At 38.9% G+C, this 23023-nt stretch overlaps 1 protein-coding gene across 6 annotated transcripts in view; it reads left to right on the plus strand.

Annotated features, from left to right (window-relative positions):
- Window positions 1-23023, plus strand: part of Unc80 (unc-80 homolog, NALCN channel complex subunit) — a 194074-nt gene that overhangs the window by 79399 nt on the left and 91652 nt on the right. For all 6 annotated transcript variants that reach the window (XM_021198105.2, XM_029538632.1, XM_029538631.1 and 3 more), the window contains exons 23-25: window positions 209-421; window positions 13040-13175; window positions 16460-16593. In XM_021198105.2, the coding sequence (XP_021053764.1) occupies window positions 209-421; window positions 13040-13175; window positions 16460-16593 (483 nt within the window). The remainder of the gene's footprint in view (window positions 1-208; window positions 422-13039; window positions 13176-16459; window positions 16594-23023) is intronic.

The following is a 23023-nucleotide window of genomic DNA, read 5'->3' on the forward strand; positions in this document are numbered from 1 at the left end:
CCCCCCCCCCGAGTTTTCCCTCCCCCTCCCCCTTCAAGTCTCTGCAGGTCTACCTGCTTCCTCTGCCACTGAGGCCAGACAAGGCAGCCCAGCTAGAAGAACATAGCCCACAGACAGATAATAGCTTTTGGGGTAGCCCCCACACTTGAGCACGTTTTAAAGAAATCGTTCATTAACCCCATACTGTTCTTTCCTTAACCCTTCGCAGGAAGCTCCTGTGGTGGCCAGAGCAGCTCTGTTCCTCGAATGTGCCCGTTTTGTCCACCGGTGCAACCGTGGCAACTGGCCCGAGTGGATGAAAGGGCACCACGTGAACATCACCAAGAAAGGCCTGTCCCGGGGCAGGTCTCCCACCGTGGGCAACAAGCGGAACCAGAAGCTTCAGTGGAGCGCGGCCAAGCTCTTCTACCAGTGGGGAGATGTGAGTGCTTGTCCTTCTTCTGTAGAGCCCAGGGCATTTGAGTGAGATGAAGTTTATCTCAATGAATTGGTTTTACAGACAGTTTGGTGTCTGTTATACTCCAGAAACCAAATGATCACTTTGGGGAGAAAGCAATCATTTAATTTCCCCCACCAAATCTATAAGGCTAAATATTACTCTTTGGTTTTATAGTTAAGGACATTGAGGTTTATACAGACAGTGTGCCATAGTGCATGTAGTTGAGTTCCAAAAACTTGCATTTAATTGCTGAATTCAAAAACCGTCTTTGTGGTCCAATCAGTATGAGCATATTTTTATTTTATTTTAATTTTTTCATGTTTTTTCTCTTTGGCAATTTTATGTATGTACATATAGACTTGAGCATTTTCACCTCCTGTTCTCCTCTATTACCTCCCCACCCCCTCTCCTCCACCGAAACTCTTCTTTTTCCTAACTAGCCCCTGCAATTTTCATGTACTATTTTTCTTGACTCACTGAGTGTAACTGTTGGTGTTTGCATGATCCTGAGTATGCGGGAGGTTATTTACTGTACCATGGGCTACTTAGCACTGGCTACACCATTGAAGAAATGATATCCCTTCCTAGCACCTACTTACTTCCCATTGTCACTTCCCTTTATTTTTCTGATAGATTTTTATTTCCTTTCTTTGACATTCCTTCTACGTACATATGCACATGAATGACTAAATAACTAAGAAATGAATGTTTTAAAAATTCTAATAAAATGGACACTTATAATGCCAACTTCCTCTCTACGGGAAGGGAGAAGGTGAATAATAAAAAGAAATTTGAGAAGACTAGGTTTTTTGTTTTTCTACTAAGTTTAAACAGGAAGAAACATAAATGCATGTAATGTACTCAATATTCCTGTATCCTTACAGAATACTTAAAGCTATAGGTATAACTCCCTAAATGTCTCGGCTGACTGCATCCATTAATGTCCCCGATTCAAGGTTTTCTGCTTCTAGTCTTCTCTATCTCTTTTGCATACTAATTCAGAAGGCATGCCCTGCACCAAGACCCTGTGCTATCTGCCTGTAAATATGAATGCATTAACCTTTCTCTCTTACTGAATTTTCTTTAAATTGTCTTATTTTTCTTTCATTATTATTAATCATTCCATTCGTTTACATCTCAAATGATATCCCACTTCCCGGTTACCCCTCCACCACCCCTCATCCCATATCTGTCCTCCCCCTCCCTTTTGTCTGTATGAGAGTGCTCACCCACCCACCCATACTCTCCCACCACACCTACTCTGGTGCATCAAACCTCCCTGGGACCAAGAGCCTCCCCTCCCATTGCTGTCAGAATTATCTTATATAACTATCTATGTAAAAAAACAAAAAATAAAAAACTATGTGAGGTATGTTTCATAAATATCAGACAGCAATCTCTGTTAATGCTAGCACTCATAATCAGTACACTTGGCACTGCATTTGGGGGAGGGTTCTGTTGCACAATTTATAGAAGACAAAAGACTTTCTTCCTATGAGGCACCTAGTCTTGAGAAACCAGTGGTACATAACTTCACTATACTTTTCCTACATTCCGCTATGCTTATTTAATACTAAACTCAAGAGTTTGCACAAGTCAAGCCATATAAACAAAAACTATAACATGAGACACAAGATACACCAGAGTCATAGAAACACAAGGAAGGAAAATCCTTTAGTAAATTCCTGCCATCATGTGCCTGACATAACATTAAAATTCATAATTATTAGTTGAAGGTTCACTGGGCTGGAAACCAAACATACTGAGCCTGAATTCTTTTTTTTCTCTCTTTTTTTAAAAATTATTTTATTTATTTACATCCCAAGTATTGCCCCCTTCCTAGTCCCCCTTCCCTGAATTCTTTACCCCATCCTCCTTCCCCTTCACCTCTAAGAGGATGCCTCCCCCCCATAGACATGGCAGTCCTCTGCTACATATGTGCCATATGTGCTCTCTGGTTGGTAGCTTAGTGATTTAGTCTCTAGGAGTTCCCAGGGGTCCCAGTTAGTTGACACTGTTGGTCTTCCTATGGAGTTGCCATCCCCTTCAGTTCTTTTAATCCTTCCCCTAACTCCTCCATAGGGGTCCCGACCTCAGTCCAATGGTTGGCTGTAAGTATCTACGTTTGTCTCAGGCAGCTGCTGGTAGAGCCTCTCAGAAGACAGCCATGCTAAGCTCCTATCTGCAAGCACAACATAACATCTGTAATAGTATCCAGGTGTGGTTCCTGCCCATCAGATGGATCCCAAGTTGGCCTGGCCACTAGACAGCCTTTCCTTCAGTCACTGCTCCATTTTTGTCTCTTCATTTCTTTTAGACAGTAGTTATTCTGATTTAAAAATTGTGAAGGTGTGCTAATAACCCCCATCCCTCCACTGTGGGCCCTGTATATCTACTGGAGATGGTCTCTTGAGGTTTCATCTCCCAACTGTTGGGCATTTTGGCTAAGGTCATCCCCATTGAGTCTTGGGAGCCTCTCATGTTCCACGTCTCTGGGAGTTTCTAGAGGTTGCCTCTGCCTGCCCCCCATACACACACCTCAGCTGCATATTTCGATTCACTCTCCTGGCCCTCTGGTCTACCCTTCTGTCTCCCCCAATACCTGATCCTGCAACACTTCCCCCTTCCTTCTCCCACACAATTCCCTTTCTCCCTCCCTCTGCATCCCATGATTATCTTGTTCCTCCTTCTAAGTGGGATTGAAGCATCCTCACTTGGGCCTTCCTTCCTGTTAAATTTTTTAAAGCCTATGGCTTATATTATGGGTGTTCTGTATTTTTGGCTAATATCCACTTACAATTAGTACATACCATGCATGTCCTTTGGGATCTGGGTTACCTCACTCAGGATATTTTCTAGTTCCAACCATTTGCCTGCAAAATTCATGATGTCCTCATTTTTAGAAGGTTTGTGTATATATTTTATGTATTTAAGTATACTGTTGCTCTCTTCAGACACACCGGAAGAGAACATCATATCCCATTACAGCTGCTTGTGAGCCACCACGTGGTTGCTGGGAATTGAACTCTTAACCACCAAGCCATCTCTCCAGCCCCCAAATGCCCTGGTTTTTGATAGCTGAATAGTATTTCACTGTGTAAATGAACCACATTGTCTGTATCTCTTCTTCGGTTGAGAGATAAATGAGTTGCTTCCAGTTTCTTGAGACAATTCTAAACTTCTTTTCCCACTGAAACATTGACTTTGTGCTTATTGTATAAATTCCTTGTGTCTCCATCTACTCACTGTGGAATAATCTACTACTTTTTACTGGAATATTAAAGTAAAAATAACTAAGGCTGGGATGATACCCCACTTGGTGAAGTGCTTGCCAATGAAGACTTGAATTTAGTCCCGCCAAAAAGCCAAGCATGGCAGCACATACTTGATTTCCCAGTTCTGGGTAGACAGACAGGTAGGTCCTGATAGCTTATTAACCAGCCAGCCTAGACTAACTGGTGAGCTCCATACCAGTGAGAGACTCTGTTTCACAAAACAACAATGGTACTGCTTAAGGAACAATGCTAGAGCTTGACCTCTGGCCTACACATGTGTTCACATACACACACTAGATAGATAGATAGATAGATAGATAGATAGATAGATAGATAGATAGATAGATAGATAGAGAGAGAGATAGAGAGATAGACAGATAGCTACTGTTATACTATATGTGTACTAATTGTATCAAACAATAAGGTAAATACATATAAATTATTGAATATGACTTCAGATTTTTATATTAATTGTTCATTCTACCTGATTAGGGCAATTCATACCCCAGAGATTAGTTTTTGACACCCATGTTTTAAAGAAGGTAAAGTATATTCATGACCTAGCTGGAACTATCTTGCCTACAAACTAAAATCTTAATAAATGGTAGCCCTTCATTATAGTCTTTCTTAAATGAAGATAATCATATAAATCTTTAGTAAAGTCTTAAGACTTCCACAATATCACTTGTTTGGAAAAGGTTCTTGCTCCCCAATTCCCTGATTGCACTTTAAATCTGTCTGACTTTTGTCACACGTGTTCCAGTCTGTCCCCAGACATCCAAAATGAAGACATAATTGCTACTTTGTCACCTTGCTGACATTTTATTTTCTCTTGATGGAGGAATTTATTGGTCTATACACAGAGCTCCTATAAAATCTCTTTCTCTAGGGAATAGAAATGTTACCCTAAATGTGTTTGGTAACTATGGTTAAAAAAGAAAAGAAGAGAAAAGAAAAAAGAAAAGAAAAAGTCATTGTTTTTTGTTTGTTTATTTGTAGAACATGATTTTAATATTTTAAACTGTTAATATTCAAAAGACAATAATTATTATAAGATATATTTTGTTGTTAGGTCTCCCTTATCATTTCTGATTTTATTAATTTGGATACTGTCTGTGCCCTCTGGTTAGTCTGTTTAAGGGTTTATCTATCTTGTTGATTTTCTCAAAGAACCAGCTCCTGGGTTTGTTGATTTTTGTATAGTTCTTTTTGTTTCTATATGGTTGATTTCAGCCCTGAATTTGATTATTTCCTGCCACCTACTCCTCTTGGGTGTATTTGCTTCTTTTTGTTCTAGAGCTTTCAGGTGTGCGATCAAGCTGCTAGTGTAAGTTCTCCCCAGTTTCTTTTTAGTTTTCCTCTTACCACTGCTTTCATTGTGTCCCATAAGTTTAGGTATGATATATCTTCATTTTCATTAAATTTCAAAAAGCCTTTCATTTCTTTCTTTATTTCTTCCTTGATCAAGTTATCATTGAGTACAGTATTGTTCAGCTTCCATTGTATGTGTGCTTTCCATTGTTTTTGTTGGTATTTAAGACCAGCCTTAGTCTGTGGTGGTCTGATAGGGTGCATGGAATTACTTTAGTCATCTTGTATCTGTTGAGGCCTGTTTTGTGACAAATTATATGGTCAGTCTTGGAGAAGGTACCATGAGGTACTGAGAAGAAGGTATATTCTTTTGCTTTAGGATGAAATGTTCTATAAATATCTGTTAGATCCATTTGGTTCATAACCTCTGTTAGTTTCACTGTGTCTCTGGTTAGTTTCTGTTTCTTGATCTGTCCATTGCTGAGAGTGGGGTATTGAAGTCTCCCACTATTATTGTGTGGGGTGCAATGTGTGCTTTGGGCTTTAGTAAACTTACTTTTATGAATGTGGGTGCCCTGGCATTTGGAGCATAGATGTTCAGAATTGAGAGTTCATCTTGGTAGATTTTTCCTTTGATGAGTATGAAGTGTCCTTCCTTATCTTTTTTGACAAGTTTTGGTTGAAAGTTGATCTTATTCAGTATTATAATGGCTACTCCAGCTTGTTTCTTGGGACCATTTGCTCGGACAATTGTTTTTCAGCATTTTACTCTGAGGTAGTGTCTGTCTTTGTTACTGAGGTGTGTCTCCTGTATGCAGCAAAATTCTAGGTCCTGTTTATGTATCCATTGTGTTAGTATATGTGTTTTTATTGGGGAATTGAGTTCATTGATGTTAAGGGATATTAAGGAAAAGCAATTGTTACTTCCTGTTATTTTTACTGTTAAAGGTGGAATTATGCTGTGTGGCTATCTTCTTTTGGGTTTGTTGAAAGATTACTTTCTTGCTTTTTGTAGGGTATAAATTCTCTCCTGGTATTGGTGTTTTCCATCTATTACCCTTTATAGGGTTGCATTTGTGGAAAGATTAGTTTTGTCATGGAATATCTTGTTTTCTACATCTATGGTAATTGAGAGTTTTGCTGGGTATAGTAGCCTGGACTGGCATTTGTGTTCTCTTAGGGTCTGTATGACATCTGTCCAGGATCTTCTGGCTTTCATAATCTCTAGTAAGAATTCTGGTGTAATTCTGATAGGTCTGCCTTTATATGTTACTTGTCCTCTTTTCCTTACTCCTTTTAAAATTCTTTCTTTGTTTAGGACATTTGGTGTTTTGATCATTATGTGACCGGAGGAATTTCTTTTCTGGTCCAGTCTATTTGGAGTTCTGTAGGTTTCTTGTATGTTCATGGGCATCTATTTCTCTAGGTTAGGGAAGTTTTCTTCATTAATTTTTTTGAAGATATTTGCTGGCCCTCAAAGTTGGGAATCTTCACTCTCTTCTTTACCTATTATCTTTAGGTTTCGTCTTCTCATTGTGTCCTGGATTTCCTGGATATTTTGGGTTAGGAGCTTTTTGCTTTTTCTGTTTTCTTTGACTGTTGTGTCAATGTTTTCTATGTTATCTGCTGCACCTGAGATTCCCTCTTCTATCTCTTGTATTCTATTGGTGATGTTTGCATCTATGACTCCTCATCTCTTTCCTTGGTTTTCTATCTCCAGGATTGTCTCCCTTTGTGATTTTTTTTATTGTTNCTATTTCCATTTTTAGATCTTGGATTGTTTTGTTCATTTCCTTCACCTGTTTGATTGTATTTTCCTGTAATTCTTTAAGGGATTTTTGTATTTCCTCATTAAGGTCTTCCACCTGTTTACCTGTGTTCCCCTGAATTTTTTTTAAGGGAATTATTCATGTCCTTCTTAAAGTCCTCTGTCATCATCATGAGAAGTGATTTTAGATTCAAATCTTGCTTTTCCAGTGTGATGGTGTATCCAGGACCTGTTATGGTGGGAGACTTGGGTTCTGATTATGCCAAGTAACCTTGGTTTCTGTTGCTTATGTTGTTATGTTTGCCTCCACCATCTGATTATTTCTAGTGCTACCTGCTCTTGCTATATCTGACTGGAGCCTGTCCTTCCTGTGATTCTGGTTGTGTCTGAGCTTCTCAGAGTTTAGCTGTCTCTGTGATCCTGTGATTCTGGGATCCAGAGATCCTAAGATCCTGGGTGTGTCAGAGATCCTGGAAGTCAAGCTCCCTCTGGGACCCTGAAATCCTGGTGTGACCAAGCTCCTGGGATCCTGGGATCCTGCGATACTGGGCATGTTAGAGTGCCTGGGAATGGAACTTCCTCTGGGTGTTGTGGGACTAGCTGAGGACAGATTTCAAACACAAGGTCTGCTCAGGGCACTTCTTAGACTGGAAGAAATCCTAACTACTGGTTGGGTAGAATTCCTGGGTGCCTGAGTTCTGCTGGTCCCAGTTTCTCCTGGTTGGGGCAGATGTTGTGTCCTCCTCTGATCTTATGATCCTAATGTGTTAGAGTCCTGGGAGTAGAGCTTCCTCTGGATGTTGGGGGATTGGCTGTGGAGTTCACACCCAAGGTCTGCTCAGGGAACTGGCCCAGACCAGAAGCAAAAAAAGAAATCGTAAAGGCATGTTCATACTGAACAAAACAGGATCAGTGGAGGAAACATAACATAGGTGAGGTTGGTTGTGAAGAATGGAATGGCAGTTTTCTCTCTAAACAGACAGGGCCTTAAATTCTCTGTAAAACATATTTGCAGGAGGGTTATGATATAACGCAATGTAAAAGACAGAAATACGAACATAAAATTCTAGAGAAAGTAAGATAGGTAGGTGAAGAAAGCTGGCGCTATTGTCTTCCTTCCAGTTGAACATGAACCTCTCACTGAGACTCAACACCCAGTCCATGCATGTGTTCATCCTGAATGGCCTCTCCTCTGGTCAATCTCAAGCAATAGCCCAAGCACTTCTGCAAAACAGACTTGCAAATCCCAGTCTCTCTCTTTCATATTGAGTTTTCTATTAAAATATTGAATACTCTTTCTCAATTACTTGGCCTTATAATCCTGTTGAAATTGGGGGTGATATTTTTTTCAATGAGACTACATTGTCTGTTATCAAGGCAAAATCATCAGATTGGAAATTTATACCCCCACATGGCAGTAGAAGAATAAAGGTTTTTCTTATTCCAACACCCTATTTTTCTGTCTCAAACTAAAACCTTTCAACCCTTTTATCTTTGCTGGTTAAAAAAAAAATTTCTCATTTCCCAAAGTCCAGGAACTTTGGACAGTCTTTACTCCCCAGTAAAATGGATATGTAAAGTGTTTTTCTTCAGCCTTTCAACTCTTTTTAGCTAAAAGTGCTTAATTTCTGTATTTCTCCCCAGGCAAAGAGATAATAAGCTATAAATAACTAACACAGATGGACCCTTCTCTGATAATAACATTAAACAGTACATAAAAATATATTTGGAGACGTTTGCAAGAATTCATAAATTATCAACATATTCACCAGATGTGCATAGTGTCTCTCTGAGAAAAGTGCCTCTAGGCCTTGTTTTGATATAGTGAAAGGGGACTGTTATATCATACCAATTCCATGCTGGTCTTCAGTATGATTAATAATCAAACCTATGTTGAATTTATGTGTTTTATGCCCCAAGATGATTCACCTCTTTATCCTTTCCTGTGTTTAGAATGTGTGAGGCCTGAACTGATCTGTTATTCCACTCATTAATCTGCAACATAGAGATGTATGTATCACTGGTATTTTTGAAAGCCTACAACATAAAGCAACATAAACAAACCAATTAAATAAGATCATCTATTTAGCTTAATTAAATATAGCAAGATTAACCATTGCCCATTAACACAGAAAAAATACATTTAACTTCAATAATGTGTGGGCCACCATTTTAAATAATCTTCAAATGTTAATTCTTGTACCATAATCATATTGATGTTGTTCCAACTCTAATATTTCTTCACACTTTATTAACTTGATATAATTAAAACTGTGATTGACTAATTTTCATCTTATTTTAATTGAGACTGCAACAGGAACATATTCTATGACAAAACTTACAAAGCTCTCTGTCACATCATTCTTCCTACCCTCTTCTGCCAGAACTTCAAAACTCTCCCACACAAGTGAACTTCAAACTCTCAACCTTCTGTGGATTCTCTCCCCCTCTTCTCTTCCGTATGCATGTGTTAGAACCTCAGTGAGGTCAGGGGGACTCCCCTGCCTAAGTCTGATGAAATCTTGGGACTTAGAAAATAAGTAATGAGATTTGAGACCACTAAGATACATAATCAAGACAGTTTTTAGTTGTTAGTATTATTTTCTCTTTTCAGATGGCCCCTTTATTTTTTTATGTAAAGTAATTTTAAAGGCCTTTTTAGTAACATTTGCTATTTCCAATCCTCTGGTGGTGAAATGCATTCAAACATACAAATACCTTTATACATGCATACATAGATACTCACACACACTCAAACACGCATTTCCTAAAAGTTTGAGCAATTTGGAGTCAGTCAGTTGATATGGATATTTTCAAAACAAAATCACATTTTTCAGAAGCCCTGTCCACTCACGTCGCTATGTTGAAACATTTGGACCCATTTCGACTCACTACCTCATTTGAGGAACGCCCTCCTCCCTGATCTCACCTCTTTCCTCCCCATTTATCTATTGCCTGAAGATCTCTTATAATTTCTCCCTGTGGGACTTTCGTCAGTGTCACTCAACTCCTGAATGCCCAGTGCTTGATGTGAGGAACTGGCACAGAATGTTCTGTCCAGAGAAGTTTTCAACCCCCAGGTCTGCATTGCCAAGTTCATCTTGAAGGCATTTACTCTATATCTCCAAACAAAATAGTTTGAACAAAATAAAACACCTCTTCCTAAATGCACACTCATCTGCAATCATGTCTAAGATTTTGGCTTACATTAGTGGTGCTCCCAGCAGTTGACATGTGTGCTATTTAGCACATTCCAAATCTTTCTCTGCTGACCCTACCTTTTCCTAATCAATGTCTCATAGGCCAGAGCTTTGTTACTTCAATTTAGATGACAATTTTCCATTTTCTCTCATCCTCATGCCTTATAATCTATCTTGTACATTGCCGGTAAGGTCCTGTCCATTGGACACATTCTATCTGAAATGGAAAGTAAATACTGCTCTCCCAACCTCTAGCCTTGGCCCCTGTGACTCATTCTATAAACTCTGGCTGCTTGGTGAGAAGAAAATTATCTTAATGCCCCCTTTCTCTTTCCCTTGAGTTAAGGCCCAAGTTGCTCAGGTTGGAATCATTGCTTAAATAATTTCCAAGATTATGGGTGATGAATATGAATTAGCTCATAACCTAAAGCTATTTAACTTAAACCTTCATAATATAAATTTACCTTATAACTTATATATTATTGTGTTATATATTTAATATTTAATGTTATGATTATATTATATAATTAATAATATATAAAATATAAGTTTATATAAGTAGTAGACTTCTATAAATGTTGAAGTCAAGCTTTATGTTTAACACTCTTCAACAGAAAACCCAATGACCCTCTAATTCCAATGGTTCATTAGGTTACCCAGTCCTACAATAACTTTCCAAACTCCCTGTGTATTTTCTCCATTAAAAAAAAAAAGCTGTTCTTCAATGATTTCTCAGTGAGTCCCTGAATGCCTGGTATACTTCCAAAATCATAGAAACTTTTAGTTTCTTTTAAATGAACATCTAGCTCCATTTTCAATCAGCTAACACATCAGCTGCTCTAAGTCTGTAGTAATGAGATACATGGTTGTGTATCTTCTGAACCAGTGAATGTGCCACTCAACATGTTCTTACCTCCCCAAAAGACTCAGAATGTAGTAAGGAAAAGAATAGGAGACAAACATGTCCAAATTCTATCCACAGCCTTCAGCTAGTCTCTTAATTTCTGTAACTTCCCTGTTTGTCAGTGATCTTCCTGTAAATGCATTCATAATTCATCAAGGCACATGTACAATAGACACCAGTGCACTTGAACAGCTTGTGTATATTCGTGTTTTATTCCAAACCTTACAAACATCTCACTTTATAAATATTTCATGGAATGAAGGAAGAAAGGAATTATGTCTCCTTAAGACATCCTCCAAGCCTTAGATGAGATGTGGAACTTTAAACTGTAACTTAGGCAACTTTAGGTTTAATTTTTTAAAATAAATTTGGAGCTTAAATTAATTCATTACAATATTCCAGAAAAATTAATATTAAAAAATTCCTCCTTTGAGTCTCACTGTTCAGCTCGATAGCTCCATTCCAAATTCATCACGTCTCATCCTCAGAACAAGGCCTTTGGTGATGCTGCTTACGGGCTTTTATTTGTTTAAACCTTCCAAAGTTAGCAAGTACAACTGGGGGGATATTGTGATAACTTTTTCTAGTATGTTCTTGTTAGATTTTTATTTTTGTTCCCTGGTCTGCAGTTTGTCACTTATTTCCAGATCTTACAAAGACCTTTTTATTTCCAGAAGCTGAACACATTCAAAACAGTCGTGTTTTTATTGAGAGTATTCTGGATGCAATTTGTACATCTGTTCATGGGTACGGGTTAGTCTCCAGCAGTGAGTGTAGTTCCTTGCTAAGTATTTCTTAAGTATGCTATGGGGAGATGGAAGAAAATAAGTTGTGATTTGTTTTTATCAATGCACAGAGCACAAGACTGTCTGACCCGGAAGCAGTAGTCTCTTTACTTTATCCTTGAGACTCCTTCCCAAGGCCCTGACTCTCACTGTTACATATTCTGCAATGTTTAGATACAAAAGGAACTGAATAGAGAGAGTGTATTTACCTCTTGAGGAAAATTCCTCTCCATAGATTGTGGAACAATGTGTCAGGATTCAGGAAAACAGTGTTTGATTCTGTGTATGCCATGTTAGAATCAATATTGTCAGTGTGCCAGGTTATTAGATGTCCTGTTTCTAATGTGGCTTTTAGAAGCTCTACCAGAAGAGCAGTTAACATTTCTTACTAGCTTGCTATCATGGGATGTGGAGAAGCCCAGAGATGCCAATAAGTGTATACATGAATGATAATATAAGTAAACCCACAAGAATAGAGTTCTTGCCAACTTCCAAACCCACTAGCATGCCACTGATACGCCTGTAAAAACATATAATCAGATGTTTTCCAAAGAGTGATACTTACTTATTTTTTTTTGCTGCCCTAAATCTCTATTTAAAAACAAATGCCTACATGTAGAATGTGGATATTGCTCAGTAGGTAAGAGTGGGCAAACATATGAACCTGGCTTTAAATCCTCAGTACCCACAAAGAAGGTCCAGTGTGGCCACCCCTACCTGTTACAGCAGCACTATGGTTGACAGACACAGGAGTTTGGGGAGGGCTTGATGAACACCATCCTGGCTTATGATTCACTGAAAAAGCTTGTCTCAAAGGAAGATGAATAATTACAGAACAGAAGATACAATGTCCTCCTCTGGTCTCCACACTTGCACAAATGTACATACCTTTACACTTACCACAAATTCACACACACACACACACACACACACACACACACACAGAGAGAGAGAGAGAGAGACAGACAGACAGACAGACAGACAGACAGAGAGACAGAGATGAGACAGAGACAGAGACAGAGACAGACAGACAACTGCTTGATTGCTTCCTTATTTCAGACCTACAAAATGAATGAACTTTGAATAAATATGGACAATTGTTTCATAAAAATGTTTGTATAGGCATATAAAAGTGTCCATTCCATTTTTTTTTTTTACACATCTTTAGAACAAATGATCCTGGAGACATCTGTGTTACTTCCATCTCTAGATTCCCATATTGCCAAAACTGTTGGTGACAACACATAGAATACAGAAGAGGGCTGTGTGGGAAATCACATCCACTCTCGAGGGACTTGGTGCTGTCTTAGAGTCTGACACCCTTCGTGGTGTTCCTTTCCTACCTTTTCCACTGTAGGCAATTGGCATCCGATTGAACGAGCTGTGCCATGGAGAGAGCGAGAGTCCCGCGAACCTGCTCGGCCTTATCTATGATGAGGAAACCAAGAGAAGACTGCGGAAGGAGGATGAGGAGGAAGACTTTTTAGATGACAGTAAGGAGACTCCCTTTACTACAAGAGCCCCCGCTTGTAAGAAACTCTGCTTTAGGAACACGTCTTTGTTCCTCTCTCATTCTCTCTCCACCTTCCTACATCTAACACAGACCATTCCCCCTCTCCCCATGTGAGTGTAAACCATGTACATAGGGGGCTTGTGGGAGGGAATCGAGCTAAAGTCAGATGAGAAGGCAGCTAGACAAAGCACTGCAGGCAATGTGGAAGGCACGTTACCTTTTAGCCTCTGACTCTTCTTGTTATCCATAGTCATACTAAGCCTCTGCGAGAGAAAGCAGCTGTGAAAAATTTACTTTCCAAGAAGGTTTTGCTTTGCTTCTCTTCCCCCCTCTCTCCCTTTCTCTCTCTCTAATTCTCCCCCTCCCAGATTTTATCCTGTTAAAAATAAAAGCACCATGCAAAATAGAATCGAACAACAAATGCTTTCCAGGGGGCTGCAAAGATGATCCAGTCAGGAAACTGCTTGTTGCACAAGCCTGAGGACCTGAGTTTAGATCCTCACAAGCCCTATTAAAAAGCTGGACACAGTTATGGGAGACTGTAACCTAAGCACTGGGGAGACAGACAGGGAAGTCCATAGAACTCATTGTCCAGTTGGCCCCACTGAATGGATGAGCTTCAGATTCACTGAAAGAGCCTGTTTGAGAACAACATTTTTTGAATGTGGGAAGCTTTTCAAGGAATGCACTTGATATCAATCTCCTACCTCCACATTCATGCACAAGCATGTGTGTCCCCGTGCCCATGTGTACACACCTATTGTAGCAAGTTTATACACTGTGGTACAAACAAAGTAATGCATTCCAAAGAATAATGTTGAATAGTTTAATCAAAGCATATTTCGGTATTAATAAGAAATTCAAAGTTAACATAAACTATGACTTTCCTGTGCTTTATCTATTTAGACTTGTCATAGAATTAAAGACAAGAGTATTCTTGCTAGATCCTCTACAGAATGATTTTGTACATAGATGTGCTGTGTACCATACAAGCCTAAGGGAGGGTGCAGCATGCTATGGAGTGGAAATTCCAGTTTGGGCTGTGTAATCTGCATCTTTCCACAGTGGAAGCAGTGACATCTTTCCATTTAACCTTTCCTCTCCATTTGCAATCCAAGTTCTCTGGTTATTCTTTAAGGGTTACTCTTGGCTAATGCATGCCACATCTGCCCCAACCTTGTCTCACAAAGTTGAAAAGATTGAACAACAATCAAGGAAATCTCTCACCATGTCCGTCTCCTCTCTTGCACCAAGGACTTTTTCCTATTACGTTGTTCTCTTTTCATACCTTATAAAGTGAGAGGAAACCTTAACACGTCTGCTGATAAAATACTGAGTGGACATATCAACCCAATGACAAAAGTTGGCATTATATCTCTGAAGATAACCTAGTCTATTTTTGAAAAACTTTGGTATTTAATTTCACTCGTACACTAAATGCTAGAGAGTGACTTTCCAACAGTCACAAAACCTGGTAAAGGCTTGCCATGAGTGTCAGCCAGCCAGAGGTATATGTTGGAAGCCACTCAGAGGTCATTTGGAATGGAAGGAGCTGGAAGAGTGTTAAATGAGTACACCCTCACAGGTTGCAGTATACAATCCTCATCAAATGCAAAAGCTCCATTCATTCATATGTTATGTCTGGTACATCAGTATTTTGTTTGGGTCATATAGAGCTCCATCTTTGCTCATTGTGACAGGATATTTCAGGTAATAATCAGGAAAGAGACTAGACCACAGCCAAGGTCACGACCTACCAGAGAACCTCAGAAATGAACAAACAAATCCAGAAGTTTACAATGAGAAGCTGGTATTTGGTTATTTTTATTATTCATTTTGTCCACACCTGGTCTTCCTGTGTAGCTCAGAGTGGTCTTGATCTTGAAATCCTCCTGCCTCAAACGTTTGAGTAGCTGATATAGTACAGACTTCTACTGCCATGCCTACTTTCAACAAACTTGTTTTTGTTTTTTTAATTTCGCGTAGGTAACTTTTAGAACCCTATGTCCTCTATGGAGTTTAAGACTGATGTTTGTGATCACCAACTAATTGTGAGGTTGTTATGTGTGACTTAGCTAACTTTGCACTCCAAAGCTAAATATAATGCAATCACATGTTTGTTTGGAAATTCTGTGCAAGCTTATCTCTTCCCTTACTAATGAGAGGCAGATTCTCCAGCCATGTATTAACTATGTAGAAAAAAGCAACGGTTCTCTGGTGGGAAAAATAAGCCGGATATCTCCAGAAGACTGTAACATCTACCTTCTGTGTCAAAAAATCATGTGTACTATTCAGTCAAGAAATCTCATTATGCCCAAGAGACAATTTTGGAAATTTTTAAAATTATTGATACATAATGATATTGTGACAGTTTGATGACATGATTTATTCAGCTGTTAACAATTTCCTTTCTTTTGTTAGAGGCAGGATGCTAGATTGCATTGTTCTTTTCTGAAGATAAAGTAATCAGGATATTTATGCAGGGTTCATGTTAACACAGATCTCTCAAGCAATCCTGACAGTTTTAAATCCTGTTATTCCCTTGGCCATTATCTGTATTTAGTCCAAATTTGATTCATTGGTCCATAGTAGATTAGATGTCTGACAAAGTTAAAAAAAAAAAAAACTGTATTCTATATAGAGAAAGAGACTATCAGTTGGTACAGCTGTGTCATACTTTGACTGGAAAGCTTATATTAAAATGTGGTATAAACTGAGATGGGTGGCTCATACCTATAATTCTAGCACTTGGGATGAAGAAGCAAGATCTATTTGAGTTGTAGGCCACCGTGGTCTGCAGAGCAAGTTGCAGGATAGCCAAGGCTATGTAAGGCCTGTTACAAACAAACAAAAATGTTTAGCATCATTGACCAGGATTTGACGGTTCCAAACCAAGCTGGTTGTCATATATGTAGTCAAGACTTGACTGAATACAAGACCAATTTCAATTTTCGTTTTCACCAAATGGTCTCTGGGGACATTGGAGCTGTGTTGTATTACTCTATATAGCACTGTGATAGAAACACTGACTTCTGCTTGTCTGATACTTTAATACTAAAGCACCCGTTACAGAACTTCAGAGTGGAAGAAGAGAGGTGGATGGCCATGCCCAAGTCATGCTGACAGGAGTAGGTAAATTGAGGTTGTGTAGAAAATATTCTCATGTGCAGTTTGATTTTACATGGATGTAGCTAGGTCCATCACACCATGACCCTCTATTTGTTATTGGTTTGTCTTCTCATGAAGAAGTCTTTCTTTTCTTAGGTACTGTGAACCCCTCTAAATGTGGCTGTCCCTTTGCCTTGAAGATGGCAGCATGCCAACTTCTCCTGGAGATAACCACCTTCCTGAGGGAGACGTTTTCATGCCTGCCTAGACCTCGCACTGAGCCCCTTGTGGTATGTTGAAGCAATGTGGTGTCAATAGCCAGGCTACTTAAAAACAAGGAACTGAAGCTAGGTTTCCTATACCCCCAGAACCTTTAAATGCTTGAAGATCTTACCTGTTGTTGTAACTTAAAATTTTAACTAAAGGCTTTTCAGACATAAAAAGACAATCTAGTTCATCTATTAAAATAATAGTTCCCTTTCCGGTCTGGCCAGGACTCTGAGCAGGCCTTGGGCACAAACTCCTCGGCCAGTCCTATAACACCCAGAGGAAGCTCCATTCCCAGGCGCTCTAACACACCTGGGATCAGAGGTAAGGAGGTGAGGAAGACACAACATCTGTCCCAACATTGGAAGTAACTGGGACCAGTGGGATCCAGGGACCCATGAACACTGCCAGACTAGTGGCATGGGTTCCTTCTGTTATGGGCTGGTGCCCTGTGCAGACCTTGGGCATAAATTCCTCAGCTAGTCCCACAACACCCAGAGGAAGCCCTACTCCCAGGCACTTTAACACACCCAGGATCATAGGAACACAGAATCCTAGGAGCTTAGTCATACCAGGATCTCAGGATCCCAGAGGGAGCTTGACTCATAGGAGCTTGGACACACCCAGGATCTCGGGATCACAGGATCCCAGAATCACAGGATCACTGAGACAGCTTGACTCTGAGGAGTTCTGACACAGCCAGAATCACAGGAGGGACAGGCTCCAGTCAGATATAGCAAGAACAGGTAGCACTAGAGATAATCAGATGGCGAGAGGAAAGTTTAAGAACACAAGCAACAGAAATCAAGGTTACTTGGCATCATCAGAACCCAATTCCCCACCATAGCAAGTCCTGGGTACACCATCACACTGGAAAAGCAAGATTCAATCTAAAACCACATCTCATGATGATGATAGAGTACGTTAAGAAGGAAATAAATAACTCCCTTAAAGAAATACAGGAGAACACAGGTAAACAGCTAGAAGCCCTTAAAGAGGAAACACAAAAACCCTTTAAAGAATTACAGGAAAACACAACCAAACAAGTGAAGGAATTGAACAAAACCATCCAGGATTTAAAAATGGAAATAGAAACAGTAAAGAAACCACATAATCAGACATCCTGGAGATAGAAAACCTAGGAAAGAGATCAGGAGTCATAGATGCAAGCATCACCAACAGAATACAAGAGATAGAAGAGAGAATCTCAGGTGCAGTAGATAACAGAAAACATTGACACAACAGTCAAAGAAAATGCAAAAAGCAAAAAGCTCCTAACCCAAAATATCCAGGAAATCCAAGACACAATGAGAAGACCAAACCTCAGAATAATAGGTATAGAGGAAAGCAAAGATTTCCAACTCAAAGGACCAGCAAATATCTTCAACAAAATTATAGAAGAAAGCTTCCCTAACCTAAAGAAAGAGATGCCCATGAACATACAAGAAGCCTACAGAACTCCAAATAGACTGGACCAGAAAAGAAATTCTTTCTGTCACATAATAGTCAAAATACCAAATGTACTAAACAAAGAAAGAATATTAAAAGCAGTAAGGGAAAAAGGTCAAGTAACATATAAAGGCAGACCTATCAGAGTTACACCAGACTTCTTACCCTGACTATGAAAGCTAGAAGATCCTGGGCAGATGTCATACAGACCCTAAGAGAACACAAATCCCAGCCCAGGCTACTATACCCAGCAAAACTCTCAATTACCATAGATGGAGAAAACAAGATAGTCCATGACAAAATCAAATTTACACAATATCTTTCCACAAATCCAGGCCTACAAAGGATAATAGATGGAAAACACCAACACATGGAGGGAAACTTCACCCTACAAAAAGCAAGAAAGTAATCTTTCAACAAACCCAAAAGAAGATAGCCACACAAACATAATTTCACCTCTAACAACAAAAATAACAGGAAGTAACAACCACTTTTCCTTATTATCTTTTAATATGAAAATTAATATTAACAACATATCCTAATTGATTGAAATTCAAAAATATGAGAAATTAGAAATTTGTTGGTTGTCACCCAATGTTCTCTTTAATTTGGTAATTAAATGTGTCCAATATTGTACATTCCATATATATTTTCTGCTTATTTGTATGTGACAGTATCTTGCTGTGTACCACATAATAGTCTTGAAATCATGCCTCACCTATCTCAGCCTCTCTATTAGTAGGATTGTTCATTTGATGTTTTTACACTATACTATGGTTTTCAGAACAGATTACATATTTCAAAATTATCTGTACAGCTAAAAGAAATGTAGACAATTAATTTGGAAGGTGGCTCGTAAGAGAACAACAAAGAGTGAGACAGGATGTTTTGCTTGATATTTATAATTATGTATCAACTTGGAAGAAGAGGACCTTATAAGTTACTCTTTTTCTGAGATGAATGCTTTTCAAAATCATCACAGCCAATGAACCAGAATCTTACCCTCACTTAATGTCTGTGCCATTGTTCATTGGAACAGTTGGTGAATGACTTCAAGGATAGACCATCTTAATATACACACCATGTCTTAAATGAATGTAACCTGTTCCCTGTGGACTGAGAATGATGGTAATCACTCAAGTCAAATAGCTTTGATCATAGCAGGAAATCTGTATTCAAATAATTGTGCCTACAATTCATTCCTTGATGCAGCAGAACTGTCAACTCTTAGCTTAGCTACTATGGAGGTAAAATCCTTTAGTGATGTTCGGGACATTGAAGTACAGCATTATTACAATGAACTCCAATGTCTAAAATGTGTTCTTATTTTGGATTTGTACCACAGTAAGAGTCAAGATTTTAAGCTTTACTAAAAACAAAACAAAACAAAACAAACAAACAAACAAAAGGGGGACCATATGAAGTGTTTTTGCAGTATTTTAACCTGTACAGAAATTCCTGTAAATTGGTAATATCCATCACCTTTAAAAAATAAACAAACTGAGTCTCCTAGAAACCAAGAGTATGACTGAAAGATTAGCAGATTCAGTATCCAAATAAAAAAAAAACCAAAAAACAAAAAACCTTACATAAAAACCTTTCATTCATATAATCACCCAACTCAGTGGCACGTATCAGCTTATATCCAACTGTTTAGTTTTATGTTTCTGAATAAACTGTAGTTATAAGCAGAAAAATAAAATAAAATAAAATTTAAAAATTTCAAAGGTTGGCTTAGAAATCCCTGGCGAAAGTACTTTCAGATAGAGTGTTTGACAGTGAGGCAATCACCACTAATTCTGATGGAAATATCTAGGAACCTGTGTTCCTTTACCCTACAAACAATTGGGATTTTATAGCCAACGTTATTCATAAATCATTTCCCGATTTTCTCTTGTACTACATTTTCTCTGTTCATATAGAAGCTTATTTCTAAAGAGTTTTCTGGTTTATAGTGTGACATAAATGACATCAATGTTTAGATTCTCAACATTTCTAAACAGGTCATTTTCATAGAATTTCTTGTGGATTATGTTTCGATAGAAAACATGGCATACCCCTCCCACACACACACATGCACACATGCACGTGCACACGCACACATGCACACACACACACACACACACACACACACATGATACATATTGGCACATAAAAATACAGTCATGTGCCATGCACTGTTTATTTCCCTGCACATAGAAATATGATGCACGGCCTATAAAGCCTCAGAGTATGGGCTAACAGGAAACACCTTGGGTCTATACGTCTCTGATAGAATCCAGTGGTCCTTTCATCCCTGTCTGCCTGCAACTTAACCTGGGGAGCCAAACAAAACCTTCTCCTCTTTTCCACACACAATTCCATTTAAGAGTGTTTTACAACCCACCCCTCCTGCTGTTAAAACCAAACAGCGGGAATAAGTCCAGTACCCCAATCCCAGGGCAGGTCCAGAAGCTGGTTAAAGGAGTCAGTGTTCAACTACCATGGAACACAACCTTTGGCTTTTATTTTCCAGTGTTCTAGAAGACCCATTTCCTCACATCCTTAAAAAAAAAAAAATGGGTATTTTCAAGTTGGAAAGAGGAAAGATTTATGAATGGAATGCTTGTTTTCCAGAGAAAACTAGCCTCACTGGGATTGCAAAACTGTACAATTTGACTATTGGCAATGGAAATTCCAGCTACTTCCCTCCGTGACATTGTATTGACTCTGAGTTGTCATTTTCACCAATCTGTTGAAAGTAGTCTGTAAAATCAGACCAAGACAATCCAATGCATGCACACAGCTTAAAATCAAGCACAGCAAAATATCCGACCTGCAGACTCCCTTCAATATCATTCCTTTCAACCTCCTGATTAATAACAGTCTTTGGAAAAGCATAGAGTACATCTGATGGCATGTTTTCAGAACAGCTGCAATTTTCATAAAATCGTGTCTTGTTTAGCTCAGTCACTTTTGTTCTGCCCTCTATCTCTTAAAGCTCTACTCAGTGACTCTTGTTAGGAATTCTTCTTTATGTATCCTATCATATACTGAAGACAAACTTAATAATCGCAACTCCTTGAAGAGCAGTTGCTGGCCTGAGACCTGTCAGTGAAAATGAATCCTTCTGTTTTCTTAACCAGCCATGTTGCTTAGCCTGAGCACACAGACAGCACTGGCATGACAGCAGACATCAAGAATCTCAGCACTGAGAGGGTCACAAGTTAGGCTGCACATTAGGGTCTGTGACAAATGGAGACTCTATGAGCAACTGGAAGAGTTACAGGAAGCACAAAGAAAAGAACCTACAATGTCCAAGACTAGAACAGCAGCCTTCAGTCATTTAGTAACAAGAATAGAAGTGTGTCTTCTTCACCTTGGACTAGGTTTCTGAGACCTGTTGTTCATGACACAAGCAATCTCACTGTTAAACATAGGTTTGTGTGTTTTTATTCTTTCCTTTTTGAGACAATAACATATTTACATCATTACTCTCTTCTCTTCCTCCTTCCAAGTTCTCTCATAAAACTGTCTTGCTCTTTTTAAAATTCATAATCTATTTTTTCAACAATTTTTGTCATGGCAATGTATCTATATTAAGTTTACATATGTGTATGCATATGTACATATTTTCATACATGCATGTATGTATATGTACACATATACATATATTCCTAAATATGTAAGTCCAACTTGCCCAGTCTATATAATATTACTTGTGTGTATGTTTTGGGGATTGACCATTTGGTATTGGATAACCCATTGGTGTGTGTGCTTCCCCAGGGAAGACTATTTTTCCTGTTCTCCATATTCCTTAGCTGCCTGTAGTTCTGTGTGCAGAGCTGAGAACTCCTGGGCCTTCCCCTTCTTGTCCTGACTTCCCCATAAACAAGAGCAATGAATTTCCCTAATACAAACCCCACCCCACCCCAGAGTAGCTCTGGCTCACACAGGTTTAGGTTTTCCTAAACCTGAGCTGACTACCCACACTTGTGTGCTAAAAAAGTCCACTCAAGGTTACCTTGAAAGTTACCCTCTATTCACTTCTGCAAGTATACATGTTTTCAACAGCGCAGACATTGTCTTCCATTTCGTACAGTCAAAATCTAAGACAAGTATTTCTAGGCTAAATTCAAGATATTGGTGATCTTTCTGTGGTAGAGGAAGAATCTACGTGCCTCCTTGTTGTTTCTTCTACCTTCTAGAAACTACCACACCCTTCTTCCATCTTCAGAGGCAATATTGAATATCGTATTGAAGTGTCCTCTGTCCACAGCCAGGGAGAGGCCCTCCACTTCTGAGAACACATGTAATTAAATTTGGTCCACTTAGCTAATGGATTGAGATAATTATAAAGTTCCTAGCTTTAATTTTACCTCCAAAGTTCATGTTGCAGTGTAAAACAACATAATCTCAGGCTCTAGGGATTTAGGGTTTAGATATCACTTGGGGATCATTATTTTGTTACTATTGTCTTGAAGTCTGATATCTAACTCCTACACTTAGAATTCATTATTTCTGTTTGCTCAACTTACCTTAGTATTCCGCGTTCCTCAGAGAAGTAATCATTTCTTATTTATGACCTTGTATCTAACATGTTCATACTCAATGCGTGATTATATAATTAACATGTAAATGCCAAAGATGCCTCCCAGACATTGGACCAAGAGTTAGAGGGTGAAGAAGCCAGTTCAAAGGTCTATGTTGTTGGAAAATAAAACATGATGAGAAGCTGTCAGTTAGGGAATACTTACTTTCCTATTCAAGAAAACTTCTTAAGACCACAATTTAAAATAAACAATAAGAATATCTTATATATAATTGCATGTGATTCTGAATGAAGAGCAGTTTGCCACAATAGCAGTGCAGTAGATAGAACGTGATACCTCCATCCCATCATGGCAGCACTTAGGAAACTGAGAGCAAGGCAGGAGGATCATGAGATCAGCTTTCTGGCTTTAGCGCAAGATTCAGTCAAAGGAAGGAAGGAAGGGAGGGAAGGAGGGAGGAAGGGGGGAGGAG

The sequence above is a fragment of the Mus pahari genome, chromosome 5, assembly GCF_900095145.1.
Source record: "Mus pahari chromosome 5, PAHARI_EIJ_v1.1, whole genome shotgun sequence".
NCBI lineage: Eukaryota > Metazoa > Chordata > Mammalia > Rodentia > Muridae > Mus > Mus pahari.